At 44.1% G+C, this 20,541-nt stretch overlaps 1 protein-coding gene across 1 annotated transcript in view; it reads left to right on the top strand.

Annotated features, from left to right (window-relative positions):
* Nucleotides 1-1,518: 1,518 nt before the first annotated feature.
* The window catches only part of dmgdh (dimethylglycine dehydrogenase), a gene marked incomplete at its 5' end in the record, with an annotated part of 29,016 nt that continues 9,993 nt past the window's right edge, over nt 1,519-20,541 (top strand). The window contains 6 exons of the mRNA XM_083641349.1: nt 1,519-1,640; nt 2,420-2,588; nt 4,097-4,195; nt 4,279-4,443; nt 6,660-6,864; nt 18,776-19,024. Coding sequence (XP_083497475.1) covers nt 1,519-1,640; nt 2,420-2,588; nt 4,097-4,195; nt 4,279-4,443; nt 6,660-6,864; nt 18,776-19,024 — 1,009 coding nt within the window. The remainder of the gene's footprint in view (nt 1,641-2,419; nt 2,589-4,096; nt 4,196-4,278; nt 4,444-6,659; nt 6,865-18,775; nt 19,025-20,541) is intronic.

Raw genomic sequence — 20,541 nt, 5'->3', positions numbered from 1 at the left:
TTTTCTATTTCTATGTTATATATTTTAATATATAATAGGACTGCGATTCTGCCTTGGCGTCCCACACAAACTGTATTTGTAAACTACCACAATCCATCATCTGAGCATGCAAACACCACCGACTGATGATGTCATAGCAATTGATGATGTCATGCCCACTGGATGTCATGCCCCACAATTGTCGAGTGGTCCAGTGTCACTGGAGCAATTGTGATGTCATCAAGAATTTATGACAGACACTATGATAGTGATGTCAGTCTATGACATTGTGACATCAGTGATGTCATCAGATATGTCATAAATCCTTCCCTGCTGAGGTTATAAATTGGACAACTCTTGTTCACAGCCCATCCAATCAGTACAGGGTCAGTCGGGTGCGTTTGTTGTCACATAGACATTGTGACATCTTCAATGATGATGCCATCAGTAATGATGTCATCAGTGATGTTACTTGAGCAATTGTGAGCCCATGCCATAACAAAATCCCGTGCCATAAGGGACAACCCATGCCATAACGGACGGACGGACGGACGGACGGACAGACAGACACACAAAGTCACTTATAGAAGTGGATGCACCCCACTTAATAAGGATTGTTTGGATTTGTACATTATTAATTGTATCTCTCATCTCCAGTAATGACAATGATGATGATGAATATGAATATGTTGGCAAAATATGGGTAATAGATAACTTTAGGCTTATTATGTGAAGACAGATGAATAAAATTTGTGAGTGAAAAATTAACTCATACTCTTACAGTTAAAATCATATATTTTCCACATTTTAGTGTTTAGGCAATTTGTTATCAACATAAATTCCATTGACTTATAGATCAATTCCCAGCTCAAACCGGTTGCAGCTATTCCAGGGGGTCTAAGGTTTGTGTTGCAATACAACAAGGCTCAAGGACAGCTGACAGATAGGCTATGTGGACTGGATACAGCAGGAACTGATTAAAAAAAATGTTTTCAACACTGCTTTGTTTGTGAATTAACCTCATGATTCACCCAGACACAAATAACATGCAAAATAACATCTTTGGAATAATAATCTCTTTTCTAGTTCCTTTTACAGTTTTACTACTTACTATCTGCTAGGGAAAATGGATCTTGCGTCAATGTTGTAATAGTAGGCTACTAAGTAAATATAGTGTATAACCAATGGTCTGTCATGCATCTGAGCTACTTTGGTCACCCTAACGGAGGATTTTTTACGAGTAGGCTGCAACGATTCAGAGATTGTTTTCCAGTAGGCAGGCTACAGTAGACAGGAGGACGTTGCCCACATTTGACGTTTCAGCACGCAAAGCGTTAACTTGACGGGGTGGACCTGGCTAAAGTTTCACTGCAGGCTGCCTGCATGTGTTGACTTTGGTTCGCGACTTGTGGGCGTTCTTGTCGCATCTGTTAATGCAGGATCGATATATTTGGAGCTACAGCAGGACAACGTTGGGCTTTAGTGAGATCCGGGCTTAGCATGCTTTGAGTCGCGTCTTTCTTTTTCTATATCTCAGCCATGTCGCGGATATTTAACCTAATCAACACCAATCTGCGCAGACACGTGCCCGCATGTCGGGGGGTCGCAAGGCTTCCTACGCGAACTATATGTTGCACTTCAAGACAACAAGCTGAAGAGGGGTGAGGCACTCGCTTTTACCGGCGCAAGCAACTTGTCATTTTCCTCAAGCACGTCTCAGCTCGATTGTGGTTCTCAACGTAGGGTCCGGGGGACCACCAGGGGTCCTTGAGGAGGTTCCAGCAAATTGATGACTTTATATTAATTTAACAAAATGAGATGTATTTCATGTAGACTGTTATTAGACTATTTTTGATCATAGTTATCTCTCTCTTCATACAATAGGCTAAATGGTAAATGGTAAATGGTCTGCATTTATATAGCGCTTTTATCCAAAGCGCTTTACAATGAGTAGATAGTCTACATTCACCCATTCATACACCAATGGCGGCAGGCTGCCGCGCAGGGTGCCTACACACCATCGGGAGCAAGGAGGGTTAAGTGTCTTGCCCAAGGACACAGCGACGGCAGCTGGGAGGGAGCGGGGATCGAACCGCCAACCCTTGCGTCATTGGCCGACCCGCTCTACCTCCTGAGCTAAAGCCGCCTACAGGCTACAGTCATGGAATTATGGGCAAAATCATATTAACAATAAAAAAAATATTTTTCATATATTTGGGTGTGAGAGAGAAAATCAAATCAAATAGGGACTGTGGCTCTAAATGTGCACTAAATTAGGGGTCCTCAACATGTCACCTTTGTCATGAAAAAAATAATTTGTATGTCATGCACAGCTTATGCCCACTTTACTATAGCTCAATTTTAACCGATTTATTTGAATTCTGAAATATATAGAGCTAATCAATTTTAACTGATTTATTTAATTCCTTCCCTTCGTCAGTGATGCGTCGACAGTATTGGGGAAGCGGTGGAAGGACACTGCAGACACGCTCATCATCGGCGGTGGCTGTGTGGGCGTCAGCGTGGCGTACCACCTGGCCAAAGCTGGCATGAAGGATGTGGTCCTCCTGGAGAAGTCCGAGCTGACGGCTGGCTCCACCTGGCACGCTGTAGGTCTGCCAATGGCACTTTCTGATGGCATCGGGCCCCCGCATTGGGACCCCAACAAGGGCTGTGTTGTGTTTATGCACAGCGATCACAGTACATGTTGAATGCGGAGGTGGATACAGTATATCAAAATAACAAAACAGTGGTCTGTGCCACATGGCATACACTACCACTTCTGCTGCAGAACACTGCAGTCCATTCAGTTCTCATTCTGAAAGCCTGCATGTGTAGCCGCCTTCAGAGATTTTTTCCGATTCCCAGAATCAGTTCTGTTTGCCTGAGTATAGGCTATGTGTATGAATGCTGTCTGAATATATTTTGTGTGATGTGACGTTCTGTCGATATTTACAAGTTGCAGTAGTTGGGGAAACACCCATGCTGCACTGCAGACCATAGGGCAACATTGCTGCATGGTGTTGGAGGAGAAAGGGAGGTACATAGTTGATATCAGCAAAAGTAGTAGGCCTAACTGTAATCAGACATTTACTACAGTTAGAGAATGCCTACACCTAGTTATGTTGCAAATGACAAACACGGAGGGGTTCTCCCTCCCTCGACATGAGCAGGGAGGGTGTTTACAGCCTTCTCTGTTAGCCACCGGGGGCAGCTGTCAATGATATACTGTAGGACTTCTGAGGACTTGACCCACTTGCTTCTTCTCTTGAAGCCACTGCTGCGTAATGCTATAAATACATTAGCCACATGTTGACCCTTATCCGGTTACCCTCTCACTCTATACTATTCAATACATAGCTGGTGGTGTGTGCCACTGACCTTATTACACTCCCATTCACGGGAAGTGGGTGTGATTAAAATGTGATGGCGAACATCTTATTGTTTAAAAAAAAAAGATTGTAAGTGCTTGCTCTATTAGTTATTGGTTCAACATGTAGCCTATATAGAAGAGATGGCAGTTACATCAGATTGCTTACAGGTTAGGGATGCACATTTCTTATCAATTTCCTTAATTGATTAATTGGTCAGGCTAACGACCAATTAATTGATTGATGGTTATATTAAAAAACAGCTTTTGACATACAAAATAGAAAATGCAGGCCTACCCAACAAGTTGATCAACCAACTAAACTTCCTGCATTAGCTGTCATTGTGCTTGTGGACGTGAGATATTTCAACATTGTATTACAATGTTTACAATGAACACTGTTGTCTTTGGGTGTAATTCTCCCACACTGGGCTTTCTGTCTGCTAGCTTGGCTTTCTTCTTCCTCTGTATGAGCAGTGAAAGTTAAATTTCGCCCTTGTGGTGTTAAACCATTTCAGCAAAGAAAATAAAAATTAGAAAATAGCACATAGCCTACATTGTCGATTAATCGGTTAACATATAGTTTGATCGATCAAATTCTTAACGATCGATTTAATCATTAACATCCCTATTACAGATGACACATATCAAGATGGAGTGTATGCGTGTTGTGTCTACATGTATGTGTCTTGTGTGTTTGTTTGAGATGATCATTTATGACGACGGGGAGTTTGTTTTGTGTTTCAGGCTGGTTTGACAGCATACTACCACCCAGGGATCAACCTGAAGAAGGTTCACTATAACAGCATTAAACTGTATGAGAGCCTGGAGGCTGAGACCGGACAGGTAAGGTGCATTTTCTCATCTTTCACAGTTTTGATGTGTGCGTCTGCGTGTTTGTATTTCATCGTATTGTCTTTCTCCGTTAGGCAGTGGGCTTCCACCAGCCAGGTAGCATCCGTATTGCTTCGACGCCAGTTCGAGTGGATGAGCTGAAGTACCAGATGAGCCGCACGCACTGGCATCCAACGCCGCAGTTCCTTATCACACCAGAAAAAGTCCACGAACTTTTCCCTCTGCTCAACATGGACAAGGTCTGTCAGAACCAGTGCCTCATCCTGCACATACATTATTTAGTGTTTGCCTAGCCTGGTCAAAAGCATCCTGATGATCATGTGACCTCACATTCTTCTGTTACGCTCTACTTATCAGTGTGGACTTGCAGCCGCCCACATCTATTTCCTGAAATAACAATGTAAACGGGCCAATCAAGGACTGCGTAGTGGTTGATGATGCAACCGAGCCAATCAAGGCCACCGCTGGCAAAACAGTAATGGCGTCTCCCGAAGCAACAAGCGGTATAACGTTAACGTTAGAAGAGTAAACACAGCCATAAGTGCAGTTATGGCAGAAATAGACTCAAAAACAACAATTTAAAGTCGAGCTGAACCCAAAAATGACTTTTCTTTTCTTTTAGTTCAAATACCTGGGTATGCAGTGCACCTATTTAATAATGTATGTAAACAAAATCACAACAATCTAATTTCTTTAGTTTTTCACACTTTTTCACATCAAAAGTTCATTTTTCAAGATTTCATTGATAACAGTAATGTACAGTTTGCTGACGTCACCTAGTACTATCAAATTTCTACCCCATTTCAACCAATCATATCACGACATGCAGCTGTCAATCAAATCTTCATTTCAGGATAATTTTCTCTTCCAAATGAAGTAGAAAATGGCGCCTAGTGCCTGTCATCTGGCAGAATTCCGATCCCATAAACTAACTACTAACTTGGCCAAGTGTTAGAAACATGAACAAAAAACAAAAACTATAATCTCTAAGAATGCAAAGAAATGTAACTGGCTCGTTAAAACGCGCATTCCAGGGATATCGTATCGTTACAGCAGCGATACTGGCGCGCGCATCCGAGAGCTTGGTTGTCAGGGGTCGCACTTCGGAGATTCCAGGCCGACGTGCTGCACTCTCCGCTCGGCAACACAAAGGCAGCTGGCTGCCTGCAGGTCGCTGAGCTCCACTCCTCCCGTCAAAAGGCTCTTCACGAGGGGAGCGCCACAACACACTGAATCCCACTCGATTTGGAGGCGGAACACGCCAGGATTGGCCAAAGCCCAATCCAGCCCCCAGAATTGTCAAATAAAATCATCAACATGATACTATGACCCGCCTCTCAATCTGTCATCTTAGACAAACTATGTTTTCAGTCTGAAACGGACTCATTATGCACGTGACGAACAGGTTCAGTTCGACTTTAACAAGAACAAGAGTATGGAGTTTCATGTCATCATCTGAAATAACTTAAATTGAGATGGGTCAAGAATGATGAAGAAACGTTTTGACCAACATATTTTTTTTATTAAATGTCACTTATGACATGAATCCCCTCCCCCATCATGTCACTTTAAGAAATACACCTTCATTTTTGTGTGTGATTGTCTTTCTGTATTGTTTTGTTCTCTAACTATTGATGTAACCACTACACTGCAAAATTACACAAAGACAAATAATTTGTAATGTGTAATCTGATTACTAGTGCTGCCCCTATTAGTCGATTAATCGATTAGTTGATGTGAAGATTCTTAAAACCAATGTCTGTGCGGATCCGGTAAATAGATGGGCAATACATGCGGTACTGAAAAATACGCACCTGTTCTATTTTTGTCGGATGGCGCATGGGAGTGGGTCTGTTCAGGCAGCTGCACGGACCCATAATGCAGCCGGTTAGTCCGGTTAGGCCATTAGTCCACCAAGTTCTCATTAGTCGGTTGGTGGCAGGAAGAAAAGACAACAACACTCAAACTCCATTCAGGAGCTGTGCCTTGTTAAAAAGTTATTAGACTCACCAACTTTGGCTACCTGGCTGTAGTGAGATTTTGATGCCATCAACTACAAAGCAACAAATCTCTCTCTTTGTGTGTGTGTGTGTGTGTGTGTGTGTGTGTGTGTGTGTGTGTGTGTGTGTGTGTGTGTGTGTGTGTGTGTGTGTGTGTGTGTGTGTGTGTGTGTGTGCGCGTGCGTGCGTGTGTGCGTGCGTGCATGTGTGTGTGTCCTTGCCCTCTCATGTGTGTAAGCATATCTGGACACGATGACTAATCAACTAATCGATTAATTGCTTGAACTAATTTATTCGTCGACCAAGACAATCTTTGGTCGAGCACAGCCCTACTGATTACCTACTGTGGCAATAAAATTGAATCAGAATCTGGATTTCTCAACACACCATCAATGGTGGTGATGAATATGATGTATTTGTGTATGTGTTATGAGAGAGTCTATGTACATTTTCAGGTGCTGGCAGGTCTGTACAACCCAGGAGACGGCCACATTGACCCTTACTCTCTGACGATGGCGATGGCTGCTGGGGCGCGCATGTATGGTGCCCAGATCTACACCGCAGCCCCGGTGTCCGGCCTCACCCCCACCGCCGACGGGAAGTGGGACGTCCAGACTCCTCACGGGACAGTCCGCGCCAATCGCATTGTCAATGCAACAGGTTTTGTATCTGAACATTCATGTTTATACTTGTACATCTGCTCTTGATGCACACTGGTCGTGTGTTCTGTGTTTTTCAATGGCTGAACACACTCCAAAAGTATGAAAAGACATGTCAACAACCCTTGAAGCGTCTGCTCAAGTGAAAACCAGAAGAATGCATTTTAGCTCATTCAATTTGGTTATGCCTCCGTTGACGATAGCCAGGCCGGAGGCATTATGGATTCAGGTTGTCCGTCCGTCCGTCCGTCTGATGTTCGTTAATGTGATATCTGAGGAACACCTTGACGGAATTTCATCAAATTTGCCTCAAACGTCGGCTTGGACTGAAGGATGAACTGATTCAATTTTGGTAGTCAAATGTCACTGTGACCTCACGAACGCTATTCCCAAGTTCGTTAATGCGATATCTCAGGAACGGCTTGACGGAATTTCTTCCAATTTGGCTCAAACGTCGACTTGGACACAAGGATGAACTGATTCGATTTTGGTGATCAAAGGTCAAGGTCACTGTGACCTCTCCAACGCAATTTTCAAGCTCGTTAACGCGATATCTCAGGAATGCCTTTGTTACAAAGGGTTCGCCTCAATGCCAATTCGCTGGCCGCTCTCCGGAGCTTACGCTGCGCCCAGCTAGGTCCCTAGGGGATGTTCCTGGATCTATCGAGAGTGATGACATCATCACCGCGCCAATGACAATGGGCAATGACAATGACATCACAATGCGACCTGTGACATAGCACTGGCAATTCCGACCAAGATGTCATAACCAGAGCAGACAATGCCAGACTATGGGCAACATGACATCGTCGGACAATCATCACCGATGCCATCACAATTGGATCTATGACATCACCGACAGTGTGACATCAACAAGCGGGGATGAGAGATGTGAGTTATGACATCATCAGTGATGTCACACTCCCAATGCCGGCAAGGCTATATACAGTATAAGAAAACAGAGTTCAAGGCTGCTTCAAGGCACAAGGTTCTTCTTCATGTCACCAGATGAGATACTCGGAAGTGCTCAAAGATCAGATCATGTTCTGATAGACATGCCTGTGGCAATGTACGCAACAAGATTACAAGAATGCCAACGGGCCGGTTATTTGAACCCACTGACTAACCCCTGAGAGGGTCCCCTTGATCGCCCCGAGTGGAGTCGAGTGGAGTTGGACTTCACTCGGGGCCCCATGGAAGTGGATGTGGGCTCCACGATCAAACCTCTCTAACAAACCCTGAATGCGAACGAGAGTCCGGGCCTTTCAAACGCCTAAGGAACTCTAAAACAAATGTGGTGCCGGTACCATTTGTTTTAGAGTTCCTTTGTCACATTTTGGCCACAGGGGGCGCTATTATGCAGCACACTAGCTAACCTAACTAACCTAGACACTTGAAACTGGGTATGTCGCTGTTTTTTGTTACACCGAACAAATTTGCAATTGGGACCCAAAAGGGCCATCTGGGTAGATTGTCCACCATCTTGTAAATTTTGGAAAACCTCTGTAAGTCTTCTCCTGAACCGTAAGTCCAAATAACACCACATTTGGTATGCATGGTCGATGGACATGCATGAACAAAGTTATAATTTGGTTTGACATTTGAAAAAAAACGCTAGTTATTAGCTAATCAGATTTTGACCAAATTCAATCTATCAGATGTCCACTTCACAGTGGCCTATGACCTTAAAACAGAGCACATCAGTGACAACACAGGACTGCACCAAGATTGGTGTTGACTGTTGATAGTCCAACGAACAACAATGCAGTACTGATTTCAATATGCGCTAAGCTCACCATTAACGCTTGAAATCACACATTAACGGCATCTACTCATACACGGTGCCTCGCATTGACTCCCGATCGCTTGTGGACTCCTCTCGCACTTTTCCTGAGTGATTTTCAGATTTTCATTTAGCATACTGTGAATACCTGTAATTTAGTGTGGAAGTTTTTCTTTCCATTATTTTGACAAATTTCCTTGATATTCATAAATGTTTTAGCTGCGGCCAGCATGGCCAGCAGCTCTATAAGTCACTCGGTTGGTTGGTTGGTTGGTTGGTTGGTTGGTTGGTTGTTGGTTGCTTGGTTGGTTGTTGGTTGCTTGGTTGGTTGTTGGTTGCTTGGTTGGTTGGTTGTTGGTCGGTTGGTCCATCCACAAAAAGTTCACCCTTTAACGGGCACAGTTTTCGCCCTAGGAGGCTGAAGTTTGGCACAATGGAGTGGATGACATCACAATGGAGTGTATGATGTCACACAAATTCACATATCTGGTCGCAGCCAGAGCCATGTAGAGTGGGGACATCTCCATTCACTCCAATAGCAAAATGGACAGTTTGTGTTGTACTTTGAAAGGGCTTTTTACATTACATTATCAGCTTTATTTTAGCACTCAAAAGTAGCACGAGACCCCTTCTTGGCTATTCATTGGCTAATGTTGGTCGACGCCACTCTCTCTCTAGAGGACACTATTCGCAGCTATTGCTCAATTCTCGATTGTTATGAACTGAACAGCAACTTTTAGACATAACATTTGTGTTATGTGACATTTTAAAAATGATAGATCATATGGGCGGATCTATCTGTAGCTGGCTGATTTGTTAAGCACACACATTTAGCACTTAATTTATAAAAATAAAAAAAATACTCAGGCGTCAAAGCCCTCTCTCTGTGCGCGCTGTAGAGCTACACTGCAGCTGATGGCATGAACAGCAAAAGCATAGCCTACAATAATGTAGATGGGGAGATAACAGAAGAGCGTGAAAGCTATGACCAAAGTACAGTATATCCATGACATGATCTCCTAAGCCTTTGTTCTATTCAGAAGCAGAGCTGAACAGCAGTTGAGTGTCACGCTAAACCGGTCACACAAGAAGCACGCTCTTTTCCTCAGCGCCTCGCGCCTTGTCCCCCCGCCCACAACTTGCATTGACTTCATGCCTGGCAGCTCGGTGTTCAGCGCGCTGCAAGCTTGGAAAATAGAACAGAATCCGGAGCTATCGCTTCAGCGTGGCTTCAGTGTGGCTTCAGCGTGGCGTGGTGTGCGGCTGGTGTGAACGGTCTCGCCTGGCTTCAGCGTGGCTTCAGCGTGGCTTCAGCGTGGCTTCAGCGTGGCGTGGTGTGCGGCTGGTGTGAACGGTCTCGCCTGGCTTCAGTGTGACTTCAGCGTGGCTTTGGCGTATGGTGTAAACGAGGGCTAATAGGCTAACTTTTCAGTCATTGGAATCATAGTGAAATCACACAATTGACTCATTTTGCTGGGGACTCCCTTGGACCCCCTCGTCGAGCTGACGTTTCAATATGTATGTAACATGGTAAACTCTCGGCTACATTGAAGTATGTTCCTCTCTTTCTTTGCAGTGGTAGGCAGCAGTATAGGAAGTGAGTACTACTTGCTGATCTGGAATGATCTCCCCCTCTCCTCTGCCCCTAGTGTTTGTCTCTGCACATTCAATGAATCGCATTAGCGATCACGTCAATAGCAGAAGATGGATAAAGTGCAAAATAAAAGTCCTTTAAAGCAGGGGTCTTCAAGGCAGAGATGGGGACTTGGACTTGAGACTTGGACTTGAGTTGCACTTAAGTCACACACACACACACACACACACACACACACACACACACACAGTGACTTGAGACTTCACTTAAGACTCGTCCTCAAAGACTTCAGACTTGACTTGGACTTGAAGGTTTGGGACTTGTGAACAATCTTTATTTTTCTTTATTTTATCTTCTTTTTTTTTGGTGCATTAACATGAAGGAAATGTCTACTAATGTCATCTCTAATCATTGCTGCCGCTGTGTTCTTCTAATAGATAAGGACTGAGGATAATACAGTACATGCTTTGAATTGCTTAGTTTTAGCTATGCAGTGTTCTAAGCAGACCGGATGACATGCAGCAGATGATAGAACGCTCATCCATAGAGACTTGAGGCTTGACTTGGACTTGTGACCAAAGACTTGAGACTTGACTTGGACTTGCAAAAAATGACTTGTGAGCATCTCTGCTTCAAGGTAGAACGTCCCATGCTAAAATGAGACTCTCAGGTCATGATCATTGCAGTCTGCTCTGTACTCCCAGACAAAAAGAGACGCAGCTAAACCTCGTTAGTAGCAATTTAGTTACTCCCAATTTCTGCTGTTTGAACTATGACAACCAAAACTGTCATGCAGTGGAGACATGAGGTTTGTGCAAAAAAGATTGCCAACACACAATGCAGACATATTCTCTACTCATTGGTCAATAAATGAAATGTATCTGTAGACACCCTACAACTAGGGACCTTTGAGCAAGCAGGCCAGTGCTGGCAGAGTTCAGAGAAAGGGGTTATTTGGCCTGAACTGGGTCATACCAGTTCTAGGGGGATTTTGTTGGCAGAAGCTCTCCTTCCCCTGCTGCTGCTGTTTATCTTGCAAGGTTCAGGAATTTTGCCTGGATCTCCCACTTCTCTCTCTCTCTCTCGTCGGCCTTTAGAGGATGTTATGCAAGCGTCCTGCAAAAGTTCTTTCCAGACAGTCAAAATGTTCTGCAGTTCCAATCAGTTACAAATGAATAGTAAGTGCATCTGCTAAATCAATATACTGTACATATGAATGACATGCAGATGTGCGTGCATTTTGATCATACTTGGCAGTTGCTGCAGCGCATAAACTGGTGAAAATGACCTGACAGGAAGTGGGTACAGTAAACTGGGTACAGTAAGGCCTGTAGGTAGCATTACTGTATATAGACCCTGAAGAGAACACGCTGTACAGCTGCATTCACGTTCTCTTGCAGAGTTTATCCCTCCCTAGTTGTACATTGTCTAGTGGGGCTGAAGGCATTAATGTGGTCGGCCTCATTGGCCTTTTGCCAATCCAATCCCTTTCAGCCAATCCAAACAGGCCAACAGATCAGATGCCATCCAATCCTGAGGCAGCAGCACATGCACACCTCCCGACAGAAGTTTTAACTTGTTTATCAATTAGATAAAGAGAACAAACGTTTAGACCCAGAGGCTAAAACTTCCATGGGACTTTTCTCTTCAAGCTGATGTTCATGAGTTACACGTTTAGCTTTGTTTATTTGCATCAACATTGCCCCTGTCGTAGTTGGCACTTTGAATGTAATTTTCTTAAAACAAATTTTAAATAATTTGTATTTATCCAAAGTTTGCTGAGTATGCATGCTTTTTCCAGCAGGGCCCAGCTTCACACAGAGTTGCACATGTTCACTCCAGCTGCTAGTAGGCTACAACCAGTAGAAAACCCCACAGGAGTATTCTGGGGCCTTAAGTGCCTTGCTCAAGGGCACCTTAACAGTAGATGTTGATGGAGGGAAGATAATGACTTTATTCACTTTCCCCACCTCGGTTTCCCGAGCTTGTCTGGGGATTCAAACCGGTGACCCTCCAGCCACAAGCCCACTTTTACAACGTAAAGGCGTCACTATCTGAGGCTCTTGTAGGCTGCCAAAAAATTATGCAAGGAAAGCTATTTGTAGACTTCAAGGCCACTGCTTTTCCTTTGTGTCTGTGTGTGTGTGTGTGTGTGTGTGTGTGTGTGTGTGTGTGTGTGTGTGTGTGTGTGTGTGTGTGTGTGTGTGTGTGTGTGTGTGTGTGTGTGTGTGCGCGTGTGCGCGTGTGTGTGTGTGTGTGTGTGTGTGTTGGGGGGGGGGTTAAATTTACAACAGATGCTGCTGCTTTGTGGTTGCCGATATAACTTCCTAACGATGGCAGAGCAGATCCTGAGGTGCTGGTGTGGTGGTGTAGCGCTGTCTCTGCCTGTCTCCTTCTTTCTCTCCCTTGTTCAGCCTGGAACATGACCTGCCCCCCGACCCCTCAGATGTTCTCCTCGTTCCTCTCGTCTCGGCCGTTGTTCTCCTGCTTTCCCCTCTGCTGTAGCTTCAAATCCCCTCGTCTTCCTTTATGGACCCATTTCACAGCAACCCTTTTTGAGGTGGTAAAAGCAGGAAGTAAAGCAGCTGTACGCTAATGCCATTAATTATGCTTCCATTCTGTTTAGGGGTTCCAGTGCCAGGTGCCCTCATTAATGCTAATGATTACACCTGTGTTATTTCCTGCTTTACCACCTCAAAAGGTTGCTGTGTAATGAGCCTATAGAGACCCTACTACTTTATCACCCGTTCTCTTCTCTTTCCTCCACAAGGCCTCCAGCCAGTATATCCATGCCCCCACGTCTTGTTGGTGTGTAGCATTGTGTTTAGCCCGCTGACAAATGGGAGCTTATTCACCTTATGTAGCCCCGCCCACTTGACCCTGTTGTGTTACAACTTCCCGTTCAAAACTAGTCTGACTAACTGGTGGCTCTTAGGAGTCTGCACACAGCTTAATTCTCATTAGGCTAACACAATGAACACAATATAATTACTGTACTGTCACAGGAAGTGTAAACACAATAGGAAGTAATTGGCTGACCCCTGCGTTGGAACATAAGATGAATAGGGGCTCCTAGAATGTCACCCCACAGGACCAGTTGGGCCGTGTTGGCCTTGTGACCCATTCATTAATGAAGAGGGGAGGGGGTTCGGTTGACCCCTGTGCGAGTGCTAGTTTATAATATGCTCTTCCATAAGAAGGGCAAAGAGCGTGGGAGGAAAGAGCCGACACGACACTGATGCATTTTTGGAAACAGCCGCTAGAGGCGCTGTGGTAGCGCCAAAGCAACACCGCCGCCATATTGGCCCCTAAAATCAGCCCCCCTTGGATATATACTGTTGTAGTCAGTTAATTTTTACAGCAATGTAAGCTTTATGTGAGGACACTTGGAGCCGAGCTTTCATCGATAAATATAGCCTATGTTTTTAAAAGTAAATAAATGAATCAGTAAATTGAATTTGTAAATCTGAACGCATGATTTCAAAGTGCTGCATTTGTTATTTAATAAATGAAATTCATAATGAATGTTTCAGAACATGTTTAAGCCTACATGTTTCTGCTTTTATTCTTTCATAGATTGAATAAATAAATAAGTAAATAGTTAGAATAGTATGCAAATGTATTATATTTCTTCATTGTTCAACTGGCAGAGGTACCTTTGTATGTGGGACGTTTTACTGGATGCTGTTTTCACCATATAGACAGACAGGTTTGGTCTCCTTAGGGGCCAAAATGGCGGAGGCGCAGCGCTACTGCTGCGCGCTGTCACTTCTTATCAATGCACATTCTTTGATAAGGGCTTGTGTTGCATAATGCAGCCTCATGTACTGAATTAAGTGTCCACATCATAAAATGTGCTATATTCTCTTGATTTCATTGACACAAAAATGGACGCCAGTATTCACCAATAGGACAAAATTACTTTAATTAAGGACCTTTTAGAAATAATTTGCCTTTACTATGATGTAACTCAGGGAGGTGCATAGAGACACAGACAGAGTTTAACGGTGGGTGTAGTCATGGCCGTAACTAGCTATGAGGACGGGGAGGTCCGGACCTCCCCTAATATTTCAGAGAGAATTTTTTTTTTCTTTTTATAAAACAATCTGCATGGAAAAGCATGAAAAATACGGGATCGCTTTTATTTTGAAACGAAAGGCAGGTCAGGCAGGAAGTCATCTGACGCCGCCTCCGCGGTAACTTGATTCCGAGAGAGCAGCAGCATGGTGGTGAGTGATGACTGTCTGTCTGCCTGGCGAGATAATTGAAAGGTGAGCGAGCTGCGAGACAGTGAGCGAGTGAACGACAGACAGTGAGTGACACTGACAGATTTTTTAGCAACAACCAAGAAAGTAAGTGTCTAGTCTGTCTCTTAAGTAATGTTACCTGTGTGACACGTTGGGATGCTACTGGCTAATCATGCATGATGCCAATTGCCAAGCTCCCGAAGTCAGGTATGCAGGTGGCTATATGCATGGTTTCAGTTTCATGACCCAATAAGTAACAAAAAGAGGTGGTGTAAAGTTAAAAACAACATAATATATTTTATTTTATTTTTCAATCGTTCCTATCAGGAATAAATAAATGTCCCTCTGTATGTTTTTTTTATTATCGATGATGACTTTGTGTGTTGTGTACGGCTTGGGTTGTGTACCTGTGTTTGTAGGTGTCATTTTGATATGAATTTGGCTAAAACAGTTTGTGTTTGTTAGTTACAATTATGTTGACAGGAGAGCTGAGCAGGTGGTGACATGAAAGAGAATATACTGAATAATGACATCACAACAGTATAATCCTAATGTTGATTTAAAATGATATATTACTCTAAATATGGCTAAAAAAGGGGGGGAAAAAAACTCAGAATCCGCCTCCCCTTGCTGGACCTCCCCTATTTCGGAAGCCTGGTTACGGCCCTGGGTGTAGTCAGCTGATGGCAGAACTTATTTGAGAAGTACCTTTATTTGAACTTGTGCAGTCCATTCATTAGAGCAATATTTCTGGGAAGCCCAGTGAATCGGTCCTGTGTGCAGGTAAACATGCTGGTCAAAACACTCCTCCGTAGCTCAGCTCCTGCCCAAACTGCCTGGCTGGGACCTTATCTGGATGCAGGGTATGTGGACCTCACCCCCACCCCACCCGCTGCCTCAGGATAAAGCTTCGACATGGAGCATTCATATAAAAAGAAAGGACGTGTTATGCTAAAACATACCTACAGTATAGAATAGATATACATTATGCTTACTGTAAGGGCGGCTGTGGCTCAGGAGGTAGAGCGGGTCGTCTAACAAATCAGAAGGTCGGTGGTTCGATTCCCGGCTCCTCCAGTCCGCATGTCAAAGTGTCCTTGGGCAAGACACTGAACCCCAAATTGCCCCTGATGGTGTGCCAGCACCCTGCGTGGTAGCCTGCCGCCATCGGTGTATGAATGGGTGAATGTACCTACTGATTGTAAAGCGCTATATAAATGCAGGCCATTTACCATTTTTTTACCATTACTGTAAATCGTTGCTGCTACAGTATGCAGGCTGTTACAAACATTTGAGAAAACAATCCAAATTAATACCATATAGCATATTTGGACTGTCTGGCAATAGATACTTTCATTTTGTACAGCAACTGTATATATCAGTGTTTGTTTAGATTTGTATTTGTTTATTTTAAGTAGGACTTAAAAGAGCCACAACTACCCATAAAGGAGCCACATTGGGTTGAGTATCACTGTATTGTGTATTATAACCACACTTGGAGCAACCCAACAGAAGATAGCTGTAGAAATCAAACAAGGGTTCCAATATATGTTCTCCCTGTGCTTCAGCTGTTTGTGGCCTGACACTACCAAGCAGTGAGTTGGCAAAGGTCCTCACTGATGTTACGGTTACGGTGACTCACAAAGTGTTGTGTGACTGAAGAGCTGCTACGTTTGCAATGTGTGTATGCCATCTGAGGCTATGCTATGCTATAAGTCAGGCATGACCAAAGTCTGGCCCGGGGGCCAATTGTGGCCCGCGGACCGATCTTAAATGGCCCGCGGCTTGTCTCTCAAAATACCGGCATGTGGCCCTCCACACAGTATTGGTTAATCAAGCAAGTTCACTTTGCGTTTTATTTCCGTTCACCTTACGATGACGGCACTATCATTCTGTTTGTCGACAAGCAAAAGACAAGAGACAACGCAGGCGGAACTAATGTTTTCACACGGTAAACAAAATCCTCCGAGTACAATTGTATCATATGAGATTTTTTTAAATAACCCATATATGATGTGAGAGGAAGCATCTGGCCCCCAGGTATTTTCACATGATCTAATCTGGCCCCCCCATTCAAAAAGGTTTGGACACGCCTGAGTTTATGGCATCAACTCATCATACTATAACGCAAAGATAAATGCGCTGAAGCCGTAGGAGTGCACGTGGATTTGCATTGTGTCTGCTTTAGGAGCTCAAACACAGAGTTACATTCGTCATCGTGGCTCCACAAACCTTTTCCAACAGATGACTGATGTGTCGTCATTGTAAAGGCATTTCTCAAGAAGCTTCCCAGCCGCCATTATTTTACTATTTTCACACGTGGTACGAGGCGAGTCGGCCTCAGTGGTCTACAGTCATTTCAATTATATAACAGCAGCATTTCACTCAGTTATCATCTGCCTCTCCCACTGTTGCTGAATGGTGTCTTGGTGAAGAACATATAAGACTCAAAGCATCAGGCTGAATGGTGTCTTGGTGAAGAACATATAAGACTCAAAGCATCAGGCTGAATGGTGTCTTGGTGAAGAACATATAAGACTCAAAGCATCAGGCTGAATGGTGTCTTGGTGAAGAACATATAAGACTCAAAGCCTCAGGCTGAATGGTGTCTTGGTGAAGAACTTATAAGACTCAAAGCATCAGGCTGAATGGTGTCTTGGTGAAGAACATATAAGACTCAAAGCATCAGGCTGAATGGTGTCTTGGTGAAGAACATATAAGACTCAAAGCCTCAGGCTGAATGGTGTCTTGGTGAAGAACATATAAGACTCAAAGCATCAGGCTGAATGGTGTCTTGGTGAAGAACATATAAGACTCAAAGCATCAGGCTGAATGGTGTCTTGGTGAAGAACATATAAGACTCAAAGCATCAGGCTGAATGCTGTCTTGGTGAAGAACATATAAGACTCAAAGCATCAGGCTGAATGGTGTCTTGGTGAAGAACATATAAGACTCAAAGCATCAGGCTGAATGCTGTCTTGGTGAAGAACATATAAGACTCAAAGCATCAGGCTGAATGATGTCTTGGTGAAGAACATATAAGACTCAAAGCATCAGGCTGAATGGTGTCTTGGTGAAGAACATATAAGACTCAAAGCATCAGGCTGAATGATGTCTTGGTGAAGAACATATAAGACTCAAAGCATCAGGCTGAATGATGTCTTGGTGAAGAACATACAAGACTCAAAGCATCAGGCTGAATGGTGTCTTGGTGAAGAACATATAAGACTCAAAGCATCAGGCTGAATGATGTCTTGGTGAAGAACATATAAGACTCAAAGCCTCAGGCTGAATGATGTCTTGGTGAAGAACATATAAGACTCAAAGCCTCAGGCTGAAATGAAAAGCAGGATGGATACACAGCCCCGACATAGCATTCTTTCTGAACCGCTGCTTCAGGGCTTTCTTACTATATGCAGTGGTTCCCCATGTGGCGTCTGGGGACCACCAGGGGGCCAGGACACAGTCCCAGAAGGTCCCCAGCCGTTACTATACATCTCACTCACTAGACCTTTATGGGCTCCTCTGTTGTCGTCCTCTAAATGCGGGGATGATAAAACAACAGAGCATTCTGGAGTGTTTGTAAAAGCTTCTATTCTTAAGTTTGCTTTGCCTTCCTGTGCTCGACAGCCACTAAATCAACACTATAATGTCAGCTTACAGGTACATGCCAAACTGGGCGTATAGCCTCGTGTGTGTGTGTGTGTGTGTGTGTGTGTGTGTGTGTGTGTGTGTGTGTGTGTGTGTGTGTGTCTGTGTGTGTGTGTGTGTGTGTGTGTGTGTGTGTGTCTGTGTGTGTGTGTGAGAGAGAGAGAGAGAGAGAGAGAGAGAGAGAGAGAGAGAGAGAGAGAGTCTATTTGTGTCTGAATCTGTTTGTGCATGTGTTTATTTCTGTATTTGTACATGCAGTTCAGTTGAGTCTCAGTTCATCTTAAAATCACAGGACATTTTCTGATCACTTGTGGATGACATCCATGCTAATTACGTATTTTTAGTGAATACAGCTTCCAACTGCTGGAACTGCTACCTCCGCGACCCAAACCCCGGATAAGCAGTTGAAGATGGATGGATAGATGGACAGACAACCTACATTGCAACCAGCATTTAAAGAAAATACTACTCCGTTTCATAAATGACATGTTATGTATTGGACACTGCAGTCATTATTTGTGAACTTAATAACAGAAACAACGGTTACAGTACGTAGGAACGCATGTGTAAAAAAGAAATCAGTGTTATTATGATTTGATTAATTGATGTAAGACTTACTGTATATTTGGGTTGACAGGGTTCTGGGCCCGGGAGGTGGGGAAGTTGATTGGGTTCGAGCACCCCACCATCCCAGTGCATCACCAGTACGTAGTGACAGCCACAGTGCCAGAGGTGAAGGCCCTGAAGACTGAGCTGCCTGTGATCAGAGACCTGGAGGGCTCCTACTATCTGCGTCAGGAAAGAGACGGTCTGCTGTTTGGACCGTATGAGAAGATGGATAAGATGGTACTCCAGGACTCCTGGGTCAGAGATGGCGTGCCTCCAGGTCTGTCTGCCTGCCTCTCTGCTCATCTGTCTGTGTGTGTGTGTGTCTGTCTGCCTGCTTGTCTGCCTGTCTGTCTGTCTGCCTGCTTGTCTGTCTGTCTGTCTGACTGCTTGTCTGTCCCTCTGTCTGTCTGCCTGCTTGTCTGTCTGTCCCTCTGTCTGTCTGCCTGTCTGTCTGCCTGCTTGTCTGTCTGTCTGTCTGTCTGCCTGCTTGTCTGTCTGTCCCTCTGTCTGTCTGTCTGTCTGTCTGTCTGTCTGTCTGCCTGTCTGTCTGTCTGCCTGCTTGTCTGTCTGTCTGTCTGTCTGCCTGCTTGTCTGTCTTTCCCTCTGTCTGTCTGCCTGCTTGTCTGTCTGTCCCTCTGTCTGTCTGCCTGCTTTTCTGTCTGTCTGTCTGTCTGCCTGTCTGTCTGCCTGCTTGTCTGTCTGTCCCTCTGTCTGTCTGTCTGCCTGTCTGTCTGTCTGCCTGCCTGCTTGTCTGTCTGTCCCTCTGTCTGTCTGTCTGTCTGTCTGTCTGTCTGCCTGCTTGTCTGTCTGTCCCTCTGTCTGTCTGCCTGCTTGTCTGTCTGTCTGTCTGTCTGTCTGTCTGCCTGTCTGTCTGTCTGTCTGCCTGTCTGTCTGCCTACTTGTCTGCCTGTCTGTCTGCCTGTCTGTCTGCCTGCTTGTCTGCCTGTCTGTCTGCCTGTCTGTCTGCCTGCTTGTCTGTCTGTCTGTCTGTCTGCTTGTCTGTCTGTCTGTCTGTCTGTCTGCCAGTACAGGTGACAGGTACCTGGTGTTAAGCTGGAATAAACCCAACGAAAGGACATTTTTGTGTGCTGGCTCTCCTTCTCTTACCATGTCTGCCAGACATGCAGAACTCTGTGGCCTGGATCCACTAAAGTTTGCATGTGTGCTTAGTATTTTCCGCGCTTGCAAACATTTTGCTCGGCTAAATTATACAGGTAACCGTGGCACAGAAAGTTTGCACTTTTAACAAAATGTATTATGCACTTTGAGGTGTTGAGAATGACAGTGGTTTGGTAACACTTTAATTGGATAGTGCGCCTACAGAGAGTCTACAGAGTATTTGTAACATTTCAACAGCAGCTTATTAGTTGAGATTCAACAAACTTCTGGTTCCACACACCTGCCTGCACCTACTGTAGTGTAGGTATGTGCATGAATTGTCACATACTGTACAGTACTGTATTCTCTATAGATATACTCATTTTACTGTATACTCTATAGATCATCTGTTAAACATCTGTTAAATAAACAGTTGAATTGTTGAATCTCAACTAATAAGCTGTTGAAATGTGACAAATAATCCATAGACTCTCTCTAGGCGGACTATCCAAATAAAGTGGTACTACCTACCTGGCTTATTTTATCTTTTCTTTTTTGGTCACAATTTTTCCTCATATATACTTTATTTTGACAGTTACCTAAAATGTATTTATTGACCTAATGGATATTGATAAATCGAAAGCAGAACTGGAGCAAATTTCCTGCCTTACTCTTTTTTTTTTACAAATATACAAA

This window comes from Poromitra crassiceps (genome assembly GCF_964638095.1).
Source record: "Poromitra crassiceps genome assembly, chromosome: 8".
Taxonomy (NCBI): Eukaryota; Metazoa; Chordata; class Actinopteri; order Beryciformes; family Melamphaidae; genus Poromitra; species Poromitra crassiceps.
This window is presented reverse-complemented; position numbering and strand designations above follow the sequence as displayed.